We start from the raw sequence: 17,793 nt of genomic DNA on the forward strand, positions 1-17,793 counted from the left end.
AATGATTTTTTTAAAGACAAATAGTAGGTTGTGGTTTTCAATGTAGTCAACGCCAAATTTCGTCCTTTGACTTCGTCCTTCATTAGATACATCAGACCTATTTATGAGCTCTTTTGTTGCATCTCCCTTTATGTTAAATTCTACCAATGTTATTGAATCGGAAATTTATTGCCTATCGTTTTCTTCTACTTATCGTAGTGTTTATTATAGTGTAAGATATTTAACCAACCAAAAAAATCGTACAAAATATATATACATAATAAAAATATTATAAACATGTAAAATTTAATACTTTAAAGTCTAACCATTTGTTTCAAAATCGATCTAAATTCGAATGTCAACACTACATTATAAAATAGAACAAAAGTCATAAGCATTCATCAAATAGCATCATCAAAGTTGAAATTTGGATCACTATTTGTAAAAAATAATCTATCGTTCATCATCTTCAAGATCAATATCACTATAATCCTCCTCATCCTCCAATTTCAAATGATTGTGTTCATTTTCATCTTCATCGATCTCTTCAGCTTCATTATCAACTCCAATTCTGGCTTTTCCCTTCATCTTCTTATCAATATCAAACTTGACATATCGATTCCCCAAATTGACGATTTAGTAGTTATTAGGTTTTATTAGTTTCAAATCCATGTGAAGAAATTAGAGAATTTGATGTCGAATTGAATATTTAATGAGCTTTAAATTTTGTATAATTTGAAGAATTTGTAGAGGCCCATCATTTCCTTTTACAGACAGTTTCAGGAATTGATATTTTAATATTTTAAAACGAACCGAATGGTTGTATATTTTAAGATACTTAGGGCTCGTTCGGTTACCTATATTGGATTAGATTGGATTACATGAGATTGGATTAACTCCCTACTGACTAATTAATTATTTAGTTAGTAGCATGTTCGGTTTCTTAGATTAGATTTTCTATTAAATTTGTTAAAATCGGTTATTATATATGAATTGTCTATAAAACCACTTAGTTTACAATAATAAAATATGATTTTAAGGATAAAATTGTCTTTTTCCTTTTTAGTCACCTCCTATTAAATTAATCTCATGGGGAGGGGTGCTACTAATTTAAAGAAATAGTAGCATTTAATAGCGGGCTTTGATTTTAGTAGCGGGTTTGAAAAAGTGTGAATCTTACCAACCGGACATGCTATTAGCCCCTACTATTTAGTCAGCAGAACCTTATAGCGGTAACCGAACAAGCGCTAATAACACTGACCTCGACTAGCAAATTGCAGGCCCAGGCAAGCCATGGTGTTGATGCGCTTTATCTAAGGTCCAGAATGCCCCTGATCCTTAAAAAATAGTCAGTTCGCCCCGTTCCACAAAAAGACCATTCTACCCTTAAGCGCAAATGAATGAAATTACCATATGTAAAAAAAGTCGAAACATATTCAGTTGCATCAAAAAAATCGAAAGAGTCCCTGTTACTAGGTCCGATGAACAACCATTGGATCTTGGTGCAAACTGCCAAATATTGAAATTTTAATTTTTCCACCTTCAATGCTTCAACTATTTTTTTACCATATTACGCCCAAAAAAAAGATAATATCTTCAACTTTTTTTACTAATCCAAAGACATACCTATTCAATAATTTTGTGATTTACTTTATGATAATTCTATTATTTGAATGATTTTGTACTTTTCAAATGCGCCAAGTGCTAATAAAGTTCTTTGCGATGCAAAGTGACAAAATGTTACATTGTGACGGTACAAAGATAAATTAGATAAATTAAGCTGATTTTAGGGGTAAACAACATAAAAAACCCTATGTAAAGACAAAACTGCACCAAATTCCCCTTGTTTCATCTTTTTCTTGCACGTAATCCCCATTTCCGGTAAATAGTTAACTCCGCTATAGACTATATTTTATGCAAGTTTTTGAAACATTGGGGGATTTGGTGCATGGTTTTGCAACATAATTGGGTCTATACAAAATTAATTTATTCATTTAACATTAAAATTATTATCTTAAATTAAGTTGGATACAACTATTAATTTTAAATATGAAAAACAAAAAAAATAATATTCGAGATGGAAGTTGGAACAAATTCTCAAATTATTTATGTTCTTCTCATATATAGTTAATCCATGATGAATTATAAAAATATATAATAATTCTAATAGAATAATTATAAATTTAAATAATCAAAAAAATTAAATACATTAATAAATTAAATCATATAAATTTTTTTTTTTTTTAAATATTCACCACACCTATCAAATTTTTTTATTATTAATATTGTGACTAAATAAATAAATGTGTTCGACTTAATTTAAGAAAATAATATTAATTTTAAACGAATTAATTAATTTTGCATAAAATCCCCTTGTATTGTAGAAAATATGCACGAAATCCCCCTCTGTTATGAAAAAAAAAATGCATAAAAACATCTCTATAGTTAACGGTGTTAACTTTTAACGGAAAGGAAATTTCGTGCAAAGCAAAATAAAGCGCAAAGCAAAGTAAAATGAAACACGAGAGAGTTTTACGCAAGAAAAACTACATGAAGATTTGGCGCAAATTTTTCTTTAACGGATGGAGGTTTGATACTGTTTCCTGATGAATAGACCCAAGGCCCTAGATAGCAAATAGTTTAGATGGATAAATTTGTAATTTTCATTTTTAGCCCCCCTACAAAACTAATTGGATGAAGGTAGGGGTGTTAATAATTTCTTGAAATAGTAGTATCTTTCCACTTTGGTAGCAGACTTCAGTATTTTTCCAATTTACCAACCAAACATCTTAGAGTAAAAAGCAGTTTACCCCCTAAATTAAAGGTTGTTTTGCACTTTGCCCCCCAAACAAAAACATTTTGCACGTTTTTACCTAAACTTGTTAATTCATTGCACGGTGCCTCATAAAAGGAATATTCCGGCAATTTTGACCGGAATGAGAAACCATGTGCGTTGCACGTGAAATTTGTAGGGGTAAATTTGTCCCTTCACTTATATCCTATGTATTAATATAAACTAATCATTAAAAATAAAATTAAAAAAGAAAAAGAAAAAGAAAGCTGCCACCATCCCGTTGGCCATTAAAAAAACCCCAAACTCTTCCCACACCGCCATTTTTCATCTATCTTCATAGATCAACTCTGTTTCTTCTTCTTCTCAGGCTACATCGAAGAATTCCACAGTTCACACGGGATTTCATACCCATATTATAAAATACATAAAGTTTATGAATCACTCGTATCTAACTATTAAAAAGAAGGAAAACTAAATAAAAAAAGAATATTGTCATCTTCTTCCCTTGGCCGACCCCTGTCTGCAAATCATCATCATCACCTCCAACTTTCCTACCTTCATTTCGACCTCTAAACTTTCATTCCATGAGTCCTGCTAACCACCACTGCCCGATTCGTCGGCTTAATAACCCCCTTCCCTCTCAGCTTCATCAACGCCGACAAAGCAATACCTGTGCGCGGGCAGACAAACATTCCGGTCGAATCCACCATTGCCACGGCGTCCATCAGAGCAAACTGGGTCGGAGTTCTTCAGAGCATAAACTGCTCTGTCGATTGAAAAATTAAAATAAGCATTACAGGCCCAACACAAACAAACCACCGCCTCCGACCCTCTTTCTCAACAAACTCTGCTCACCTCCAGACACAATCAAGCTAATACATGAAAGTGATATTTGGAAAGCGGAAGCATACGACAGCGGGTGTGGGGAAGAAACGAACAAGAGGAAAACGGAGAAGATAGAGGAAAGGAAAACGGTGATAAAAGGGGAAACGGAAGAGGGTTTTTGAGAGGAGAAATAAAGAAGGGTGATTGGAGAACCCGCCATAGTAAGAATCTATGGAATTGTTTCTTGATGATGGTCGTACGGGAGCCGCCGGCGGCGGCGGCACCGTCGTTATCCTTGAACAGTCTCCGATCTATGGCGGCGGAGATTGACCTGTAGGAGATTTGCTCCACCTTCATCGCCGCTGTCTTTACAATCCCTTTATAGCAGCTGCAATCCTCTCAATCTCTCCGAGTTACAGGGCAGCAAAGGAAATTGACTTTTTATAATTTGAGTTGGGATTTCTTTTGGCTGGGCTTGGAGATGGGTTGGGATGGTAGTGCGTTACAACGCTTTTTCTTTTCTTCTTTTTCTTTTTGTTTTTTTGCTTATTTATTTATTTAATTTATTTAAATGATTAATTTATATTCAATATATAGGATGTATATGAATGGACAAATTTATCCCTCCAAATCTCACGTGCAATGCACATGTTTTAGTATTCCGGTCAAAATTGCCGGAAAATGTAGTTCAGGAGGCACCGTGCAAGGAATTAACGAGTTTAGGTAAAAACGTGCAAATTTTTTTTGTTTGGGGGGCAAAGTGCAAAACGGTCATTAGTTTAGGGGGCAAACTGCTTTTTACTCAACATCTTAATAACTCCTACTATTTAGTCAATGTAACCAAACAGTAGCAAACAAACGAGGCCGTAACATGTATTGTATATGTCGATAACGTCCTCAATATACGGTTTATTCTCTGTTATACTCTTGAATATATGATATTTACTTTTCACATGAAAAAAAACTGATGCACCATTACATAATACCAAAAAAAGCACTTGTGCAGCATAAAAAGCTAGGAGAAAAAGCAATCATAAGTTCGATCATAAAGTTTGGTTCAAAATCCTTGTGTAAGAAGAAGAGCAACAAACTAAACTCCAACTCATACTCTACTTTCTCTACACACTTAAGAGGACGCATCGACACACGACGAATCACTCGAGTCGACATCAGACTTCAGCAATGAAATATAATTACTTGCTTGCGGAATGTACGAAAACGCCAAGAACGATACCCCAACAGCAATCGACAATCCCGTAAAACTCCATAACCACCTTCTTCGGCTCCTTTTCTTTGCTCGTTGCCTTTGTGCCACCTCTGCATTTATTCGACCGACACAATTAATTAGACACAACAAAATGTAATCAGATAAAATGTCGGAGATTGAAAAACAACATACCGACAAGCTTCCTCTGTGACAGTTCATGATTGACGGTCTCGTAGTACTGAAGTTTGTCCTGCAGTCGCAATATCTCCTGGTCTTTCGATTCGATGATGACATCAGCAGCTTCTTCAACTTCGGCACGTGCTTCGCCCTTTGCAATGGCTTCGTCGACGAAGCTGACGAAAACAACTTCCTGGGTAAATTGGTCCATCAAGGAACTCTTGTTGCCCTCTAATTTCAGCTGCGCAAGAGATGGAGGCGCGGGAAACGTTAAACCGGCTCGAGACATAAGATTACTGATCCTCTCCCATTGATTGCGCATCAGAAGAAGAGATTCCTCTGCATTTGTTCGTTTTTCGATTTCCTCAAGAATACGAAGCCTTGTGGTGTGCAGTTCCGGTTCGATTCTCGAACACAACGAAGGCGTATTTGAAACGGACCCGTCGGACGAGAAATCTGCAAATAGAAAACGCAAATCGATCTCAATACCAATTGTGAATCACATACTAATTATTTTAATTATATCGGCATAGGGGTGACAGTCGGATGGATCAGATTGGAATTAGCATTTTCTGAAAGATTCAAAAAAAAATCAGAAGTCCAATTCCAAAATTCCAAAACTTTCGGAATCTAAAAGCTCATTCCAATTCAAAAAGGCATGGAAAATTCGGAATTTAGGGGGAAAAAAAAAGGGAAATCACAAAAGTTTTAAAATTTCAAAAAAAAATTGGAAGGAGTCGAAAATCGGAATGAAAAAAGTTATTCCAAAATCGGAACTCTTCGGATCGGAACCGGCGGAAATTCGAATTTCCGTTCGAACTTGCACCCCTATATCAGCACATTGTATATTATACGATTATATATATAAATTATTAATGAAGAAGCCCTAAAATTTTACCATCAATTGCATCGAAGAAGTCACCCTGAGCTGAAGTGAAGCTGCAGTTCTCGAATTGCCGTCCGCCGCCGGAGAAATCGTTGTCTCCGATTTCACTTCCGACGCTCAAGTACTCATTCCTCGGGTCGAGAAACCCTTCCTCGGTCGCGAAATCGTCCAAATTCGAACCGCCGCCGCCGTCGTTTGCGGAGGGCGAATCAGGAGCATCGCCGTGGCCGAATTCCGCCGGTTCAGTTCCGCCGCCGCGGCGGCGCTTGTGGTTGACGACGTACGGGGAAGGGGTGAGCGGGTCGGTGGAGGAATGTTCCGGTAATGGAGCCTGATTCGGAGTGGAATACAGAACGGGCGATATGTACAAGTGTCTACTTATCTGGTCCGGGTCCGGGTTCGGATTCGGATCCTGTTTGGAGGAGGCTCGAACATCGGGTTCGAGCAAATTTTTCAGGTGTAAATTAGCGAAAGCGGGCATGTTTTGCATTATCGTTTTGTCCAAGAAAAAAAGAGTGATCTCAACTATAAAATATCAAATAAAAAGGAGTTTGGCCGCCATGGATGGAAAGGAAGAAGAGATGAAGGTTTACCAAGTATATTTCTTGAAGAACAAACAATCAAGGATTGAGTTCGCGAATCATCGTATTATTATATATTAATATTTGTTTGTTGGATTTGGTCAAATCACGTGTCTTCATTCAACTTGTTCTTCAAGAAAATTACTGCTCAAACCGACCTAACCAAACCTTTGTCCTCACACACGCTATTTATTAATTTTAAGAAAATCCAAAAAATTCCGATTTTGAAACCACCTCGGAATTGGAATTATATACATAAAAAAAAAAAAATTAAAATTTTCAATTTCCGATCCGATTTAATTTTCGAAATTAATTCCGAAAAATACACCTATAAATAATATATATTATATAATACCTATTTTAAGTTTTTTTTTTCCTTTTCTAAAACAATGATTTGATTTAAGTTGTCTTAGAATTTTGACATACTGAATTGTTGTTAGAAGTTTTATTGGATATTATGATGTGATTTTTTTTTTTTTTTTAACTGAAGTTTGGCACTTATTAGTTATTAAGTTTATTTTATGGACCTGGATGTTCTTATTTTTGGAAAATTATGAAGCTTTGAAAAAATTTCGCTATGTTTTGAAATTTTAAAACTCGTGTGATTTCTAAATTTTTCCGAAGTTTCGAAATTTTCGGACCTTTTGGAATTGGAATGAATTGTTAGATTCCGAAACTTTTGGAATTGAAATTGATTTTATAGCTCAGAATTTTTTTGGAAATTTTCTAAAAAGACTAATTATGATATGATCCATCCAGACTTTCACTCATATTCCAACCTATCAATAGATCAAAAATCAATAAATACCTAAAGAGGCTAAAAATAGCAAGTGCCAAATAATAAGAAAAGCTATCAAAAATCGAATAATACGGGCAAAACATCTATTTTTATGAACTATTTCATTTCACTTGTTTCGGTTTGCGTTAATTATTTTTTTAAGACGATGGTTTTTTAGCCTTTCGAGATTATAGAGATTATACAGGGTTATGCAATTAACTTTTTATATGGGAAAATTTGGAAAAGGAGTAATTGATCAATCATTGGGTTTCTAAAATAACTGATGGTTTGTAACAAAAGTACTATAAATTAGTTTGAAATGAATCGATTTCTTAAGAGAGAGAGAGAAAAAAAAAAAAAAAAAAAGGAGTAATCGGAAAAGAGTTGGTATGAAACTAATGCATGTAAATAATGAAAACATTAGATTTAAAAGTAACAGAGAAAATTAAGTGGTGCTAAGACATAGTATTCCACATGAATAAATATATAATGTTTAAATTAGTCTCTTTATTAGCGTTCTTGGTGTTAACCGTAAATGCCTCTTGACCTTTGGGATTCAATTCTTATTACTTCCTTCGTGCCATTTTGTATGTCGTTTTTAATTATTGCGCACGTATTATGAAAATCAATAAATGTGTATAGATTATAGAAAAAAATATAGGAAATCACTAAAATATTCTTGTGAATAATTGTTTTTCAGTTCATTAATTAAGAGTGATAAATGATAAAATTAAAAAAAAAACGATTGAAATTGCAAAGTGATAAATAATTTGAAACAAGAAAATTATTCGAAGGACAAATAATATGAAATAGAGGGAGTACAATTTAGTTGATCTTGGAATGTCAACGGTGGTCTAAGAAGCCACGAGGAGCCAACAAATTAAAACATGGTTTGAATATTAAACATTGTTCTTTTTTGGACGCTCCAAGAAAACTCAAATTCCAATTATTATATTTAAAAGAGCTGCTCTCCTAATCATAAATTATGAGTATAAAAATTGATTAAATTCATTGGTGTAAACATTTGATTTAACTTGTAATATTGCACCTATTTGATAAGGTATTGGTCAAATATTAATTGAATATTTATAACATTTCAAGGGGGTGTTTCATGTTTGTGCTTACAAAGCTAATTAATTGATTCAAAACTTGACTACACTAAACTCAGAGCTGAATAATGCTAAATTCTTCTATGTAAGCTTTTGTACTAGTGTACTATCAACGTATGCTAAATGCTCTAATATATTTGTAGACCGTGTTTTTCTCATTGTAGGTTTCTTCACTAAACTCCAAACCCAAAAACAATTTCTCACTCGCAATAATAAAAATCGTATTCAAACCGAATCCCCTTTCAGTAAAACAATGCTCCATAACAGCAACACTAACGAATAACATGGTACAACAAACAAATCACCAGTTGATATAAACGTAGAGAAACTAAAGGAACAAGACTGCAATCGAGCTTCGTAGGCCACTCAACTTACATCGGTCAAATCAATCGCCGCACCTCCGAAAATAAAAGAATCAGATATCAAAATACTCCTAATTCAGGCCAACAGGACAATGCAGAATGTTCAGTCCGAACGCTCATAAATATGTATCTGCAAAGTTTCTTCAAAAAAGCCAAACTCCGAGTCTTGGTAAGAAAATATTCAGCAGATAATTAATTATGTACTTCTCAAGTGAAGTCAATCATGGAGAGTTCAGGGCGGACTTCTTTTCCTCTGTTAATTGATTGTTTGGGAGCATCAACTGCCGCAATAGTACCATTTGTGGGTGGTGGAGGGGCAATTCCTATTGTTACAGAAGGTTCCGGAACATTTGGTAGTACTGGCGAAGGCTGTTCCTGATTTTCTACAACTTTATCATTCGATTGCGGCAGAGTGGGACCGCTCGGCTCAGCGGTTACTGGAGGAACAGAAGCATCTGCCTCCGATTTTGATGGTTCTTCTGAATTTACAATAACAGGTTCTGCTGTAGGTGGACCTCCTATTTGAGCCTCTGCTTCTGACGTAGTGGATGTATTTTCCACATTGGTCGAGGGCGGAGCTGCTGTAGTGGGCCCTGCCTCTGATGTAGAGAGTAAATTCACAGGTGTTGTTGTAGTGGGCCCTGCCTCTGATGTAGAGGGTAAATTCACGGGTGCTGTAGTGGGGGCCCCTTCAATTAGCAATTGTTTGCCAGGTGGCGGCTGTGAACTCTGCAGGGCCAGAACGGGCTTTTTCAGACCGGATTGACCTGGATTGGGCCCGTATAAGGATGCCATCCCGGGTGGCAGAATTTCGATTGGAGGCTTCTTTGCTGAATCTTGGAGGCTCGTAAGCTTGGATTCCTCGAGGGAAGCCAAAAATGCAGATGCAGCATCCATTTTGGTGGATGGTGTGTGCTCTAGCTCTTTTTGTAGTGTTTTGTTCCATGCCTGAACCAAGCTCCTTAGTGTAGGTCGACCGTGTGCCTGAAGAACAAGAAGTAGAAAGTTCAATAGAAAAGTTCAGCAATGAAATTGAATAAAGGAAAAAAAAATCAAATCTTACGTGAGCGTGCAGTACAGCCTCTGCAAGCATTCCTGTATCCTGCCAAGCCTTTTCCATTAGTACGTTGTCCCCCAAAAGTGCTGCTGCAAAAGCAGCTTCCTGTCCCGAACCAACTGATACCAAATTCGTCACCAAATTCTGCAAAAAGAATCACATGAGGTCGTTAAACGAGTACTGTTTTGTACCGCTGTCTTTGCTCCGCATTTGTCACTGGTATAAAAAGTATTTAATCAACTATGCGCCATAAAACCGTTTGACAAATGCTAAATACAAATGCAACTTTTAATTGGCTAAGAATATCTTATTGAGTCATTACAAAAACCAGCAACTACCTCATAAGAACAATTAGATATGCAACATATAGTAGGGTGAGAGATAAGGAAAACATATTTGTAGGATTATGAGGAGTAAATGGTGTTATCCATTGTGCACAAACTTGACTAGGTAGGCTTTAACCAAAACGTTACATGCGTATGTGTTTCTACCTCATCTTATTAACGGCCCTCAATCATTTTAACACATTTGTCATGCTTCGATTAACTTTCAAGTATACTAAACGGTCAAAAAAGCTAGAGAGATTAGAGTCATTTTCAAACAGGTGCATGCCAAAAAATGATATTATAGACCTACAGATGTTATTTTTATAAGACATTGTGCAAATGCTAGAATATGATCTTATACATCTAATCCATCTTGTTCAGTTGGGTTGAATCCTAATCACGTTGCAGATATTTCAAATTTGTTGCACGGGCAAGAAACAATAACAGAACAACAAACAAAACATATAACATACACTGAGCCGTGTCAACTCCCCATGATTTCCTAGGCGCAAAGCAAGCCCTCTCAACTCATGGTCTTGTAGAGCTCCTTTGACAGAACCTGCAGCAGCTAATCTCTTTAGAGCTTCACGAGCAATGTCAGCTTGTGCAGTAGCATCGGCAGCATCAATAAGGTCAAGAAACTCCTTGGCGAATTTAGCTACTCCTTGAACGGCATCCACAACATCTTCCTTCTTCGATGACAAATTCATGATATCGTTCAAGTCCAACCCCAAAGCTTCTTGTCCTATATCCCTGCTGTTGCTCATTGTCAAAAGGGACTGAAGGGCTCTTTTCAGATCACTACTCTGCATTGCCAGATCGAATTCCAATCTCTTGGATATACCGGGCAAGTGAAGTGCTTCGGTGGCATAACCCATCCCAAGCATAAATTGTGCTAAATCATCATGGTGTTCTCTACCAAGCCTACTTGCCCATTTTACGGCACTAACAGCATCTCCATAGGCTGCAAGACATCGACAGCGAATACCAGGATGACTAAGTGATATTGCGTGAGCGCACATGTACCTATCGATTAGCCAAAGGGCCCCATCTCTTACCCCTGCAACAACTAGAGGCCCAACAGGTCGTTTTTGTTCGGCTGGGAATCGAGTAACAGCCACCGCAACACCACCACCACCAACAGCAACCTCATTGACTCTCCTTTCTTCGAACTCTTTCGGTATAGGTGAATCGTCCTCAACTTTAGATTGTTTAGGCAACATCAAGAAAGGTGGTATGGAAGGAGCATGCTGGAAAGAAGCTAGCCTGACAACTTGTAACATAGGGGGTCTAAATGCTATCCTCTCTTTTGAGACTGATTTTTGACTCTCAACTGTTAATGATGCTAATTCTCCATGTTCTGCAGAAGCTCTTGACTCTAACTCTTGAACCCGCAACTCTTCTTTCCTTCTCTTTGTTTCTACATCAACAGGAGAAATACCAGCATCGACAAAGACACACTCGATCGTTGTTGGGGTGGAGACAAACAACTGTCTTCGGTGCCAAACACCCCCAGTAGCAAATGGAATTGCCACATCTCCTAAGTACCGAAACTGAGGGCGTAAGGAGGATATGACGATATAATGTTGATAGGCAAAGGCACAATACTCGACAGTTTGGTCCCATGCGGTCCATTCTGGTTGAGGAAGAAGGCCACCCACTGGTTGGAAGGTTTCCCAGCTATATAATTGGAAGTTCTGAGGTGCAGCTTCAGCAGAAGACTTCTGTGAAGAATATCCATCATCCATGGTGCTAAAAGAAGAAACTGAACTGCCACTAAATCCTGACAAGGGCATGGACTGAATTGTTGAAATAGCTGTTGCAGTAACAGGGCTTATCCTTCTAGATGTTCGATAGGCAACACCAAGTAGTGCTCCTCCATGCAAACCACTAACTGGTTCACTGCGATTTCCAACTGACCTCATTAATATGTTTGATGTTCCATCGTCGAGCAATATTCGAACTTGAACACTGGCAGATGAAGCCGCTGAGGCTGCCGCTGCAGCAACTTGTGCAGCAGCAGCTGCAGCTTCTTTTGCTTTTTTTGATGAGCTGCCTTTAGGAATTATAGGCATTCTAGGAGGTAATGCAGACTCCAGCAAGGCAAACCTGTCTCTACAAGTGTCCCAAGCTAAGAGCCTTGCACTACCTGAATCAACGATCGACCAGTCGCTGACCTTATAAATTGAGAAGTAGGGAATATCAGGCCACACAGCCGCAAGGTACCTGCAGAAGTGAAGAAAATGAAAACCGAAACATCAACACTTCGTTCTGGAAAAAGGTAAACGAACATGAAATACATGCATGACCACGCAATAGGAATATATAATAGTTTAGATGCACTTGGAAGTTTCCTGCAAAACTGTGGACATAATAGTGCAAGATGGATTAAGCTTGAGCTGTCAGATCATTGTTAGGTAATGGATATAAGATGTCACTTACTTCCCTGAACTGCTCACAGAAAGAACTGAGTATGAATCATGCGGAACAGGAGTGTTGATGCGCTTTTTAATTTGCTTGACATGGAGCTGTTCTGGTGTGTCTCCCCTGATTCTTCCAGCATCATTCAAGGAGCCATTGCTTCCCAGAGCTGGATTTGTGGTGTTAGATAATTGAAATTGTAGCAGGTTCAATCCCCTTTCAACTACATAGACAGCAGCATGTTCCCGGTTTCCTGGTGGTGTTGGCAATGGAACAATAGGTGGGAGTGCCTTGGCATCAAATTCACAGACAAGGACACCAATGTTGGTCCCGGTTGCAACAAGATGAGGTTGTAAAGTATGTGCGACCATGGAATAAACCTACAGCAGAAATGCAAAATACAAGCTCAACAGGAATCCAATTTTCAGCAATCAACCAGCTAATGATCAAACTTAACAAAGATAACTCTATATTGAAATCAAACCCTAAGCTTCTTGTGAGATGCAAGCAACTGGGGAGGAACTAATGACGAGAGTTCACATAATGGCCTCGTCAAAGCTGAATAAGTAGGATGCTCAATTGCCCTGTCAAAGATTTGATGCTAAATTAAAGTTCCTCAATGAACAAGATCAAATACAAAGGGATGAAGCATCAAAACTACACCAATTAGTTACAAGAACCTCATTATTCGCTTACAAGATAGTTAAGAAAATAAAGCGCTTTGTATTACTTGTAATGTGGAGCTAGCTTGGAGAATAATATACATACCATATGTGGGAATCTTTAACACAAGTCAAGATGTCCAGATTTGGCGCTCTAGGGTGGCACCAAGATGCCACACTATGGCAAGCCAACTTTGAAACAGGTTTTATTCGACGCAGCTCCTAGAATGAGAATAAGGGGTTATGAAACAGGGGGAAAGGACATGCTATTGAATTCTTATTTAAAAAATGTAGCAAATTGCAAAATTCTTTTTTGGACCTTAAATGACGTTGTGTCCCAGATAGCTAAAGTCTTATCTGCGCCAATTGTAATGAGTTGTGGTGAAGCACCAGCAACACGAGAAAGCTCAATAGCAACAACCCCACCATCATGTGCCTTAAATATCATAAAAAGATAAAAGTCCTTTAGAATCAATCATCAAAATCAATAAATCAACGGTAAGCAAAAAACTGTTGTTATAACTCTAGAAGAATAAACCAGTAGAAAGAAATATACTGAGTCAACACAATGATATTACTTTTAAACTTAGCTTCGGGACAAGTTCCCTTGAATCTTGACCATAGTCTGCATTCCATAGCACAAGCAAGCCATCGCTACCACCAGAAACCAAAAGGGCCTAACTAAAATGAACAAACACCAGAAGAGAGACTAATGAATGATAAAATAAAAACGCAAGGAATAAAAAATACATATACGATTTCCAAGACAAAAAGGAAGGGAGTCTAAGTCATGGGAATTGTTGAACGACCACTTCATTTAAGCTAAATCTGTTAGTGAAGTGAATCATTTAATATTAGTACCCTCATCTCTCTCATTGAAGACACCAAAAATATCACTCATGAAACATAGAACAAATTGCAAAAATAAAAGTAACGGTGATGTCATACTAAATTTTATTGTTTTCTAAGTTATTACATTTTCCATAATAAAAATAAAGGAAAAGAAAAAAACATAAAGCGCCAAAAGGTGTTAAAAGGTTGAAGTAGAAGGTGTCAGAGAAAGAGCTGTTTGTTTTTATTGTTTTCTCATTTGGGATGGAAAAAAGAGAGAGAGAGAGAGAGAGATCAAAAGGAATTTATGGGAAATAGTAACATGACAGGAATTTCACTGCAATTGAGGGTAATAACTTCCTGCTATACCTAGATAGTAAGCCTGAAAAAATAATGTTTTCATTATCCTTCCCAAATGTTATTTTGCATGTGACTAAAGATCCAAGTTATAAGACATTATGTTTGTGTAATCCTTTTCAGAGGAGTGAGATGTTATTTGCATGCCAAGAAATGATCTAAGTCAATAGATTTTGTCTGTTATAAGAAAATGAAACCTAAAAGAGGAGAGGCGAATCTGGTCCACTATTACTTAAATGTCCTAAAAGGATAGTAGATGAAATCAGATCAGGATCAATTTGCAGAAGCCAAGCACATGCCCGCACTTAAAAGGAGAAACTTCAATATCTTACAACTGTGTCATTACCTCGCCAGAAGAAGCCACAAAAGTCATCAAACAAGAAATTGATCCCTTATGACCTCCTGTATATCTACGAGCAAGCTGCATCCAAATAATGCACCAGACAAAATGTCACTGATCCATCATATATTTTCTAATCAACATTTCCTGAGTAACTTAAAAGTCCAAATGTGGACTGAAAATGATATAAACTGGACATACCTTCCAGGTTAACATGGAAAGAACTCTAATCACACCATCCGATCCACCAAATGCCACAAGAGGACCATCACTAGCAGACGATCTATAAAGGAATTCCATACTGCATGAAATATGACTTTGTCATGACAATTGATCCTTCATGGAGACCCAACAGGCATTTCAAAATATTTTTCATCCCAGAAAAATAAATGCAAATAAAAACACGAGTTTCTTTCGTCATTATTAGGTCAACGGAAGATAGGAATCCCTGTAGTCAAAGGCAATGTGCAGTATAGGCAATTTCTATATAAGTTTTCGTCTGGCCGGCAGTAAATATTGATTATGCAATCTCAATTTTGAAATCATTCCTACCAGAAAATGAAAAGCCATATGGAGGTCGACACATGATGGAATGACAATTTTGATGATGGTCGATTAATTGATTATCTTTCTATAACTAAATACTGACTTTGATAAAATATATTGAGTTGTCAATACTCAAACAGTTGAGCATTCCATTTTAACCAGTACGAGCCTCACAACCAACATCAAACCAGAAACACTTTTAAATATGAGAGTGCTCATGTTTTCATGTCAAAGCAGTTTTCTGACAGTTACAAGAACCAACCTTTAATGCGTGCACTAGCAGTCTAGCACACATATAGATATATGTTCTCAATGATGTGTCTTAAAAACAGTTTGACTCATATGGTTCAGGATTAAGCATCACATATTCCTAGAGCATGAAAATTAAAGATAGACTAAAGATATATTGCAAAAGGTAATAATAGATTAAAGACTTGCCATAGAAGAGATTTGTTATCCAAATCCTGCTTTGGTACATCCCGGCCACGCATTGTCACCAAATCTAGAAAAATAGCCTTGTTCTCACAACATATTACAAGAAAATGCCGTCCTTTTGTTGATGAGGGACCAGGGGAATTGAAAGCTGAAGTGACATTGTTGACAGCTGTAGGAGCTTCCGCAGCAGCAGAGCGGTTACGCCAATGTTGCCAGTAGTGCACATCATCGTCATAAAAGCTAACTTGTTTAACACTTGAACCATAAGCAAACTATCAGGATCGGGTAAAAGAAATATGCAAAAGAAGTCATAAGTCATCAAAATGCAGGCATGGAATTATACCTCCCACCTCTTATGGATTCTGCACGTTTTCCTCTAGGCTCTGTGTGTACAAAATAATGGAATCAATAGCAATTGATAAACACTAACGCCAGTACATTCACTAAAAGATAGTATTTCCCAAAGAGACATAAGTTAGAAGCTCAGAGACACCTTTGTGAAACCAAGAGAGTGTTCTAGCACATAAACTCTGAATAAGTGATGACTCATACAAAGAATCAATCTTCACATATTATCAATTACACTCTGGGTTCTCAAGATGATAAAATTACACTAGAATTTGCCTCTTCGATTGATGGATTTGCTAAGTAACGCATTCAGTTCAGTTTTTCACTAATTAAAAATGCTATTTTCCAAAATGCAGGAGTGAGGCCAATAAGAAGTGCTGACAGCTCATTCTCTTGATTATCTCAAAAGAGAGATCACAAGACATATACTAAAAAGTCCCAGTAACAATTCATCAACATAAATCCATAAACCAATAAACTGAACCCCCTCAAAACTTATAACCAACTAACCCACTGGAAAAAGGAATCACAGTCATAGTTCGAGACGTCTCCACCTAAACGAACGACTAAGTGTATAACATACGCCCACCATTAGATATAGCAGTACTCACAATCATATATCAAGCTTCCAAACTACAATTAGACAGGAAATTAGTACTGGATCACAGAGGATCTCCATTACATATCTTCTGACAATTATTTTACCCTAATCTCAAACTGAAGGAATCAACACCAACAAAAATTAAGAAGAGGAAAAAAAGGCAACAAAACAAAACCTGTTTCACCCTCGGCCAGCTTTTCCAATTTAACACCAACCAAACGCCTCTGGTCCACACCCCCAGCTTTCAACTCATAAATCACCTAAGGAGAAAAAAACGCACACACACACACACACACACACACACAATCATCAAAAGTTCAAAAAATACATCAATTTCGATCCAGAAAAAAAATTACAAACCTGGCGGTGCTCCCAATTCCAGACGGAGACGTGATCCGATGCATCGGCGGTGACGAGCCACGGGTGGGTGGGGTGCAATTGGATTTTCACGATCTTGTCGTTCGTCGGGCGAAACGCCCTTAACCGCAGCATTTTACTTTTTTTGGTCGGCGGAGCCTGGATCTACTGAATAGCTACTGTGGAAAATGAGAATTTTCAAAGCTTCTTCTCCACAGATAAACTGCTTCTTCTTCTTCTGGGAGAAAGCGGGTCGGTTATTCTGCCTCGGATCGATCCGGTTTCGAGCATTTCATATGAAAATGAACTTGCTTTTACACCGCAGTTGGATAAAAGGTAAAACGGAGAACAAAGTCTCCAAAATAATTATAAAAAAAAACAAAACAAATTATTGAGAAACTATTTTGTGTGTAAATGCAACGTTATTTTACCTAATTTCAGTAATTAATGGGGGGTTTGGGCATATACTACATAACATTTATATACAAACATTTTTTTACTGAGTTATGAAGAATATATGTATAAATAAAAATAACAAATTTATTTTTGTACAATTGCCATTTATTTCTTGTTGAAATCGGGGGTGGTATCTATTTTTTCTTAGGACTCGGTTGCTTACCTATATTGGATTAGATTGGATTAATTCCTCACTAATTAGTTAATAATTAATTTGTTTGGTTCTTTAGACTACATGTTTAGACTACATGTTGTATTAAATTTGTTGGATTATGTTTTTATATGTGAATTAAGTCTTTTAGTTAACAAAATTAAGTTATTGTTTTAAGGATAAAATTGTAATTTCCCATTTTAGTCA

At 37.0% G+C, this 17,793-nt stretch overlaps 2 protein-coding genes across 2 annotated transcripts; both read right to left on the minus strand.

The window, feature by feature from the left end:
* Nucleotides 1-4,446: 4,446 nt before the first annotated feature.
* LOC105962599 (uncharacterized) lies at nucleotides 4,447-6,609 on the minus strand. Its single transcript, XM_012986912.2, has 3 exons — nucleotides 5,881-6,609; nucleotides 4,998-5,438; nucleotides 4,447-4,915 (listed from the first exon to the last, which is right to left on the minus strand). The coding sequence occupies exons 1-3, from the start codon at nucleotides 6,356-6,358 to the stop codon at nucleotides 4,725-4,727; spliced, it is 1,110 nt and encodes a 369-aa protein (XP_012842366.2). The 5' UTR covers nucleotides 6,359-6,609; the 3' UTR covers nucleotides 4,447-4,724.
* A 1,923-nt stretch (nucleotides 6,610-8,532) lies between these two features.
* On the minus strand, nucleotides 8,533-17,542 carry LOC105962613 (Transducin/WD40 repeat-like superfamily protein). The gene is made up of 14 exons (XM_012986929.2): nucleotides 16,983-17,542; nucleotides 16,798-16,882; nucleotides 16,017-16,056; nucleotides 15,677-15,928; nucleotides 14,894-14,993; nucleotides 14,699-14,773; nucleotides 13,743-13,841; nucleotides 13,484-13,600; nucleotides 13,271-13,386; nucleotides 12,987-13,086; nucleotides 12,524-12,882; nucleotides 10,555-12,307; nucleotides 9,762-9,899; nucleotides 8,533-9,682 (listed from the first exon to the last, which is right to left on the minus strand). The coding sequence occupies exons 1-14, from the start codon at nucleotides 17,112-17,114 to the stop codon at nucleotides 8,906-8,908; spliced, it is 4,143 nt and encodes a 1,380-aa protein (XP_012842383.1). The 5' UTR covers nucleotides 17,115-17,542; the 3' UTR covers nucleotides 8,533-8,905.
* Nucleotides 17,543-17,793: the final 251 nt, after the last annotated feature.

Source organism: Erythranthe guttata, chromosome 2 (genome assembly GCF_056151865.1).
Source record: "Erythranthe guttata isolate IM_541 chromosome 2, IM_541, whole genome shotgun sequence".
NCBI lineage: Eukaryota > Viridiplantae > Streptophyta > Magnoliopsida > Lamiales > Phrymaceae > Erythranthe > Erythranthe guttata.

Coding starts and splice junctions, on each gene's coding strand:
- LOC105962613 (XM_012986929.2), bottom strand. CDS start 17,114: ATGCTGCGGTTAAGGGCGTTTCGCCCGACGAACGACAAGATCGTGAAA. Junction 13,842..14,698: donor TTGTGGCTTCTTCTGGCGAG/GTAATGACACAG, acceptor CATTTTAGTTAG/GCCCTTTTGGTTTCTGGTGG. Junction 9,683..9,761: donor AGGCTGTACTGCACGCTCAC/GTAAGATTTGAT, acceptor CTTGTTCTTCAG/GCACACGGTCGACCTACACT.
- LOC105962599 (XM_012986912.2), bottom strand. CDS start 6,358: ATGCAAAACATGCCCGCTTTCGCTAATTTACACCTGAAAAATTTGCTC. Junction 5,439..5,880: donor CTTCTTCGATGCAATTGATG/GTAAAATTTTAG, acceptor TTCTATTTGCAG/ATTTCTCGTCCGACGGGTCC. Junction 4,916..4,997: donor GTCACAGAGGAAGCTTGTCG/GTATGTTGTTTT, acceptor GAATAAATGCAG/AGGTGGCACAAAGGCAACGA.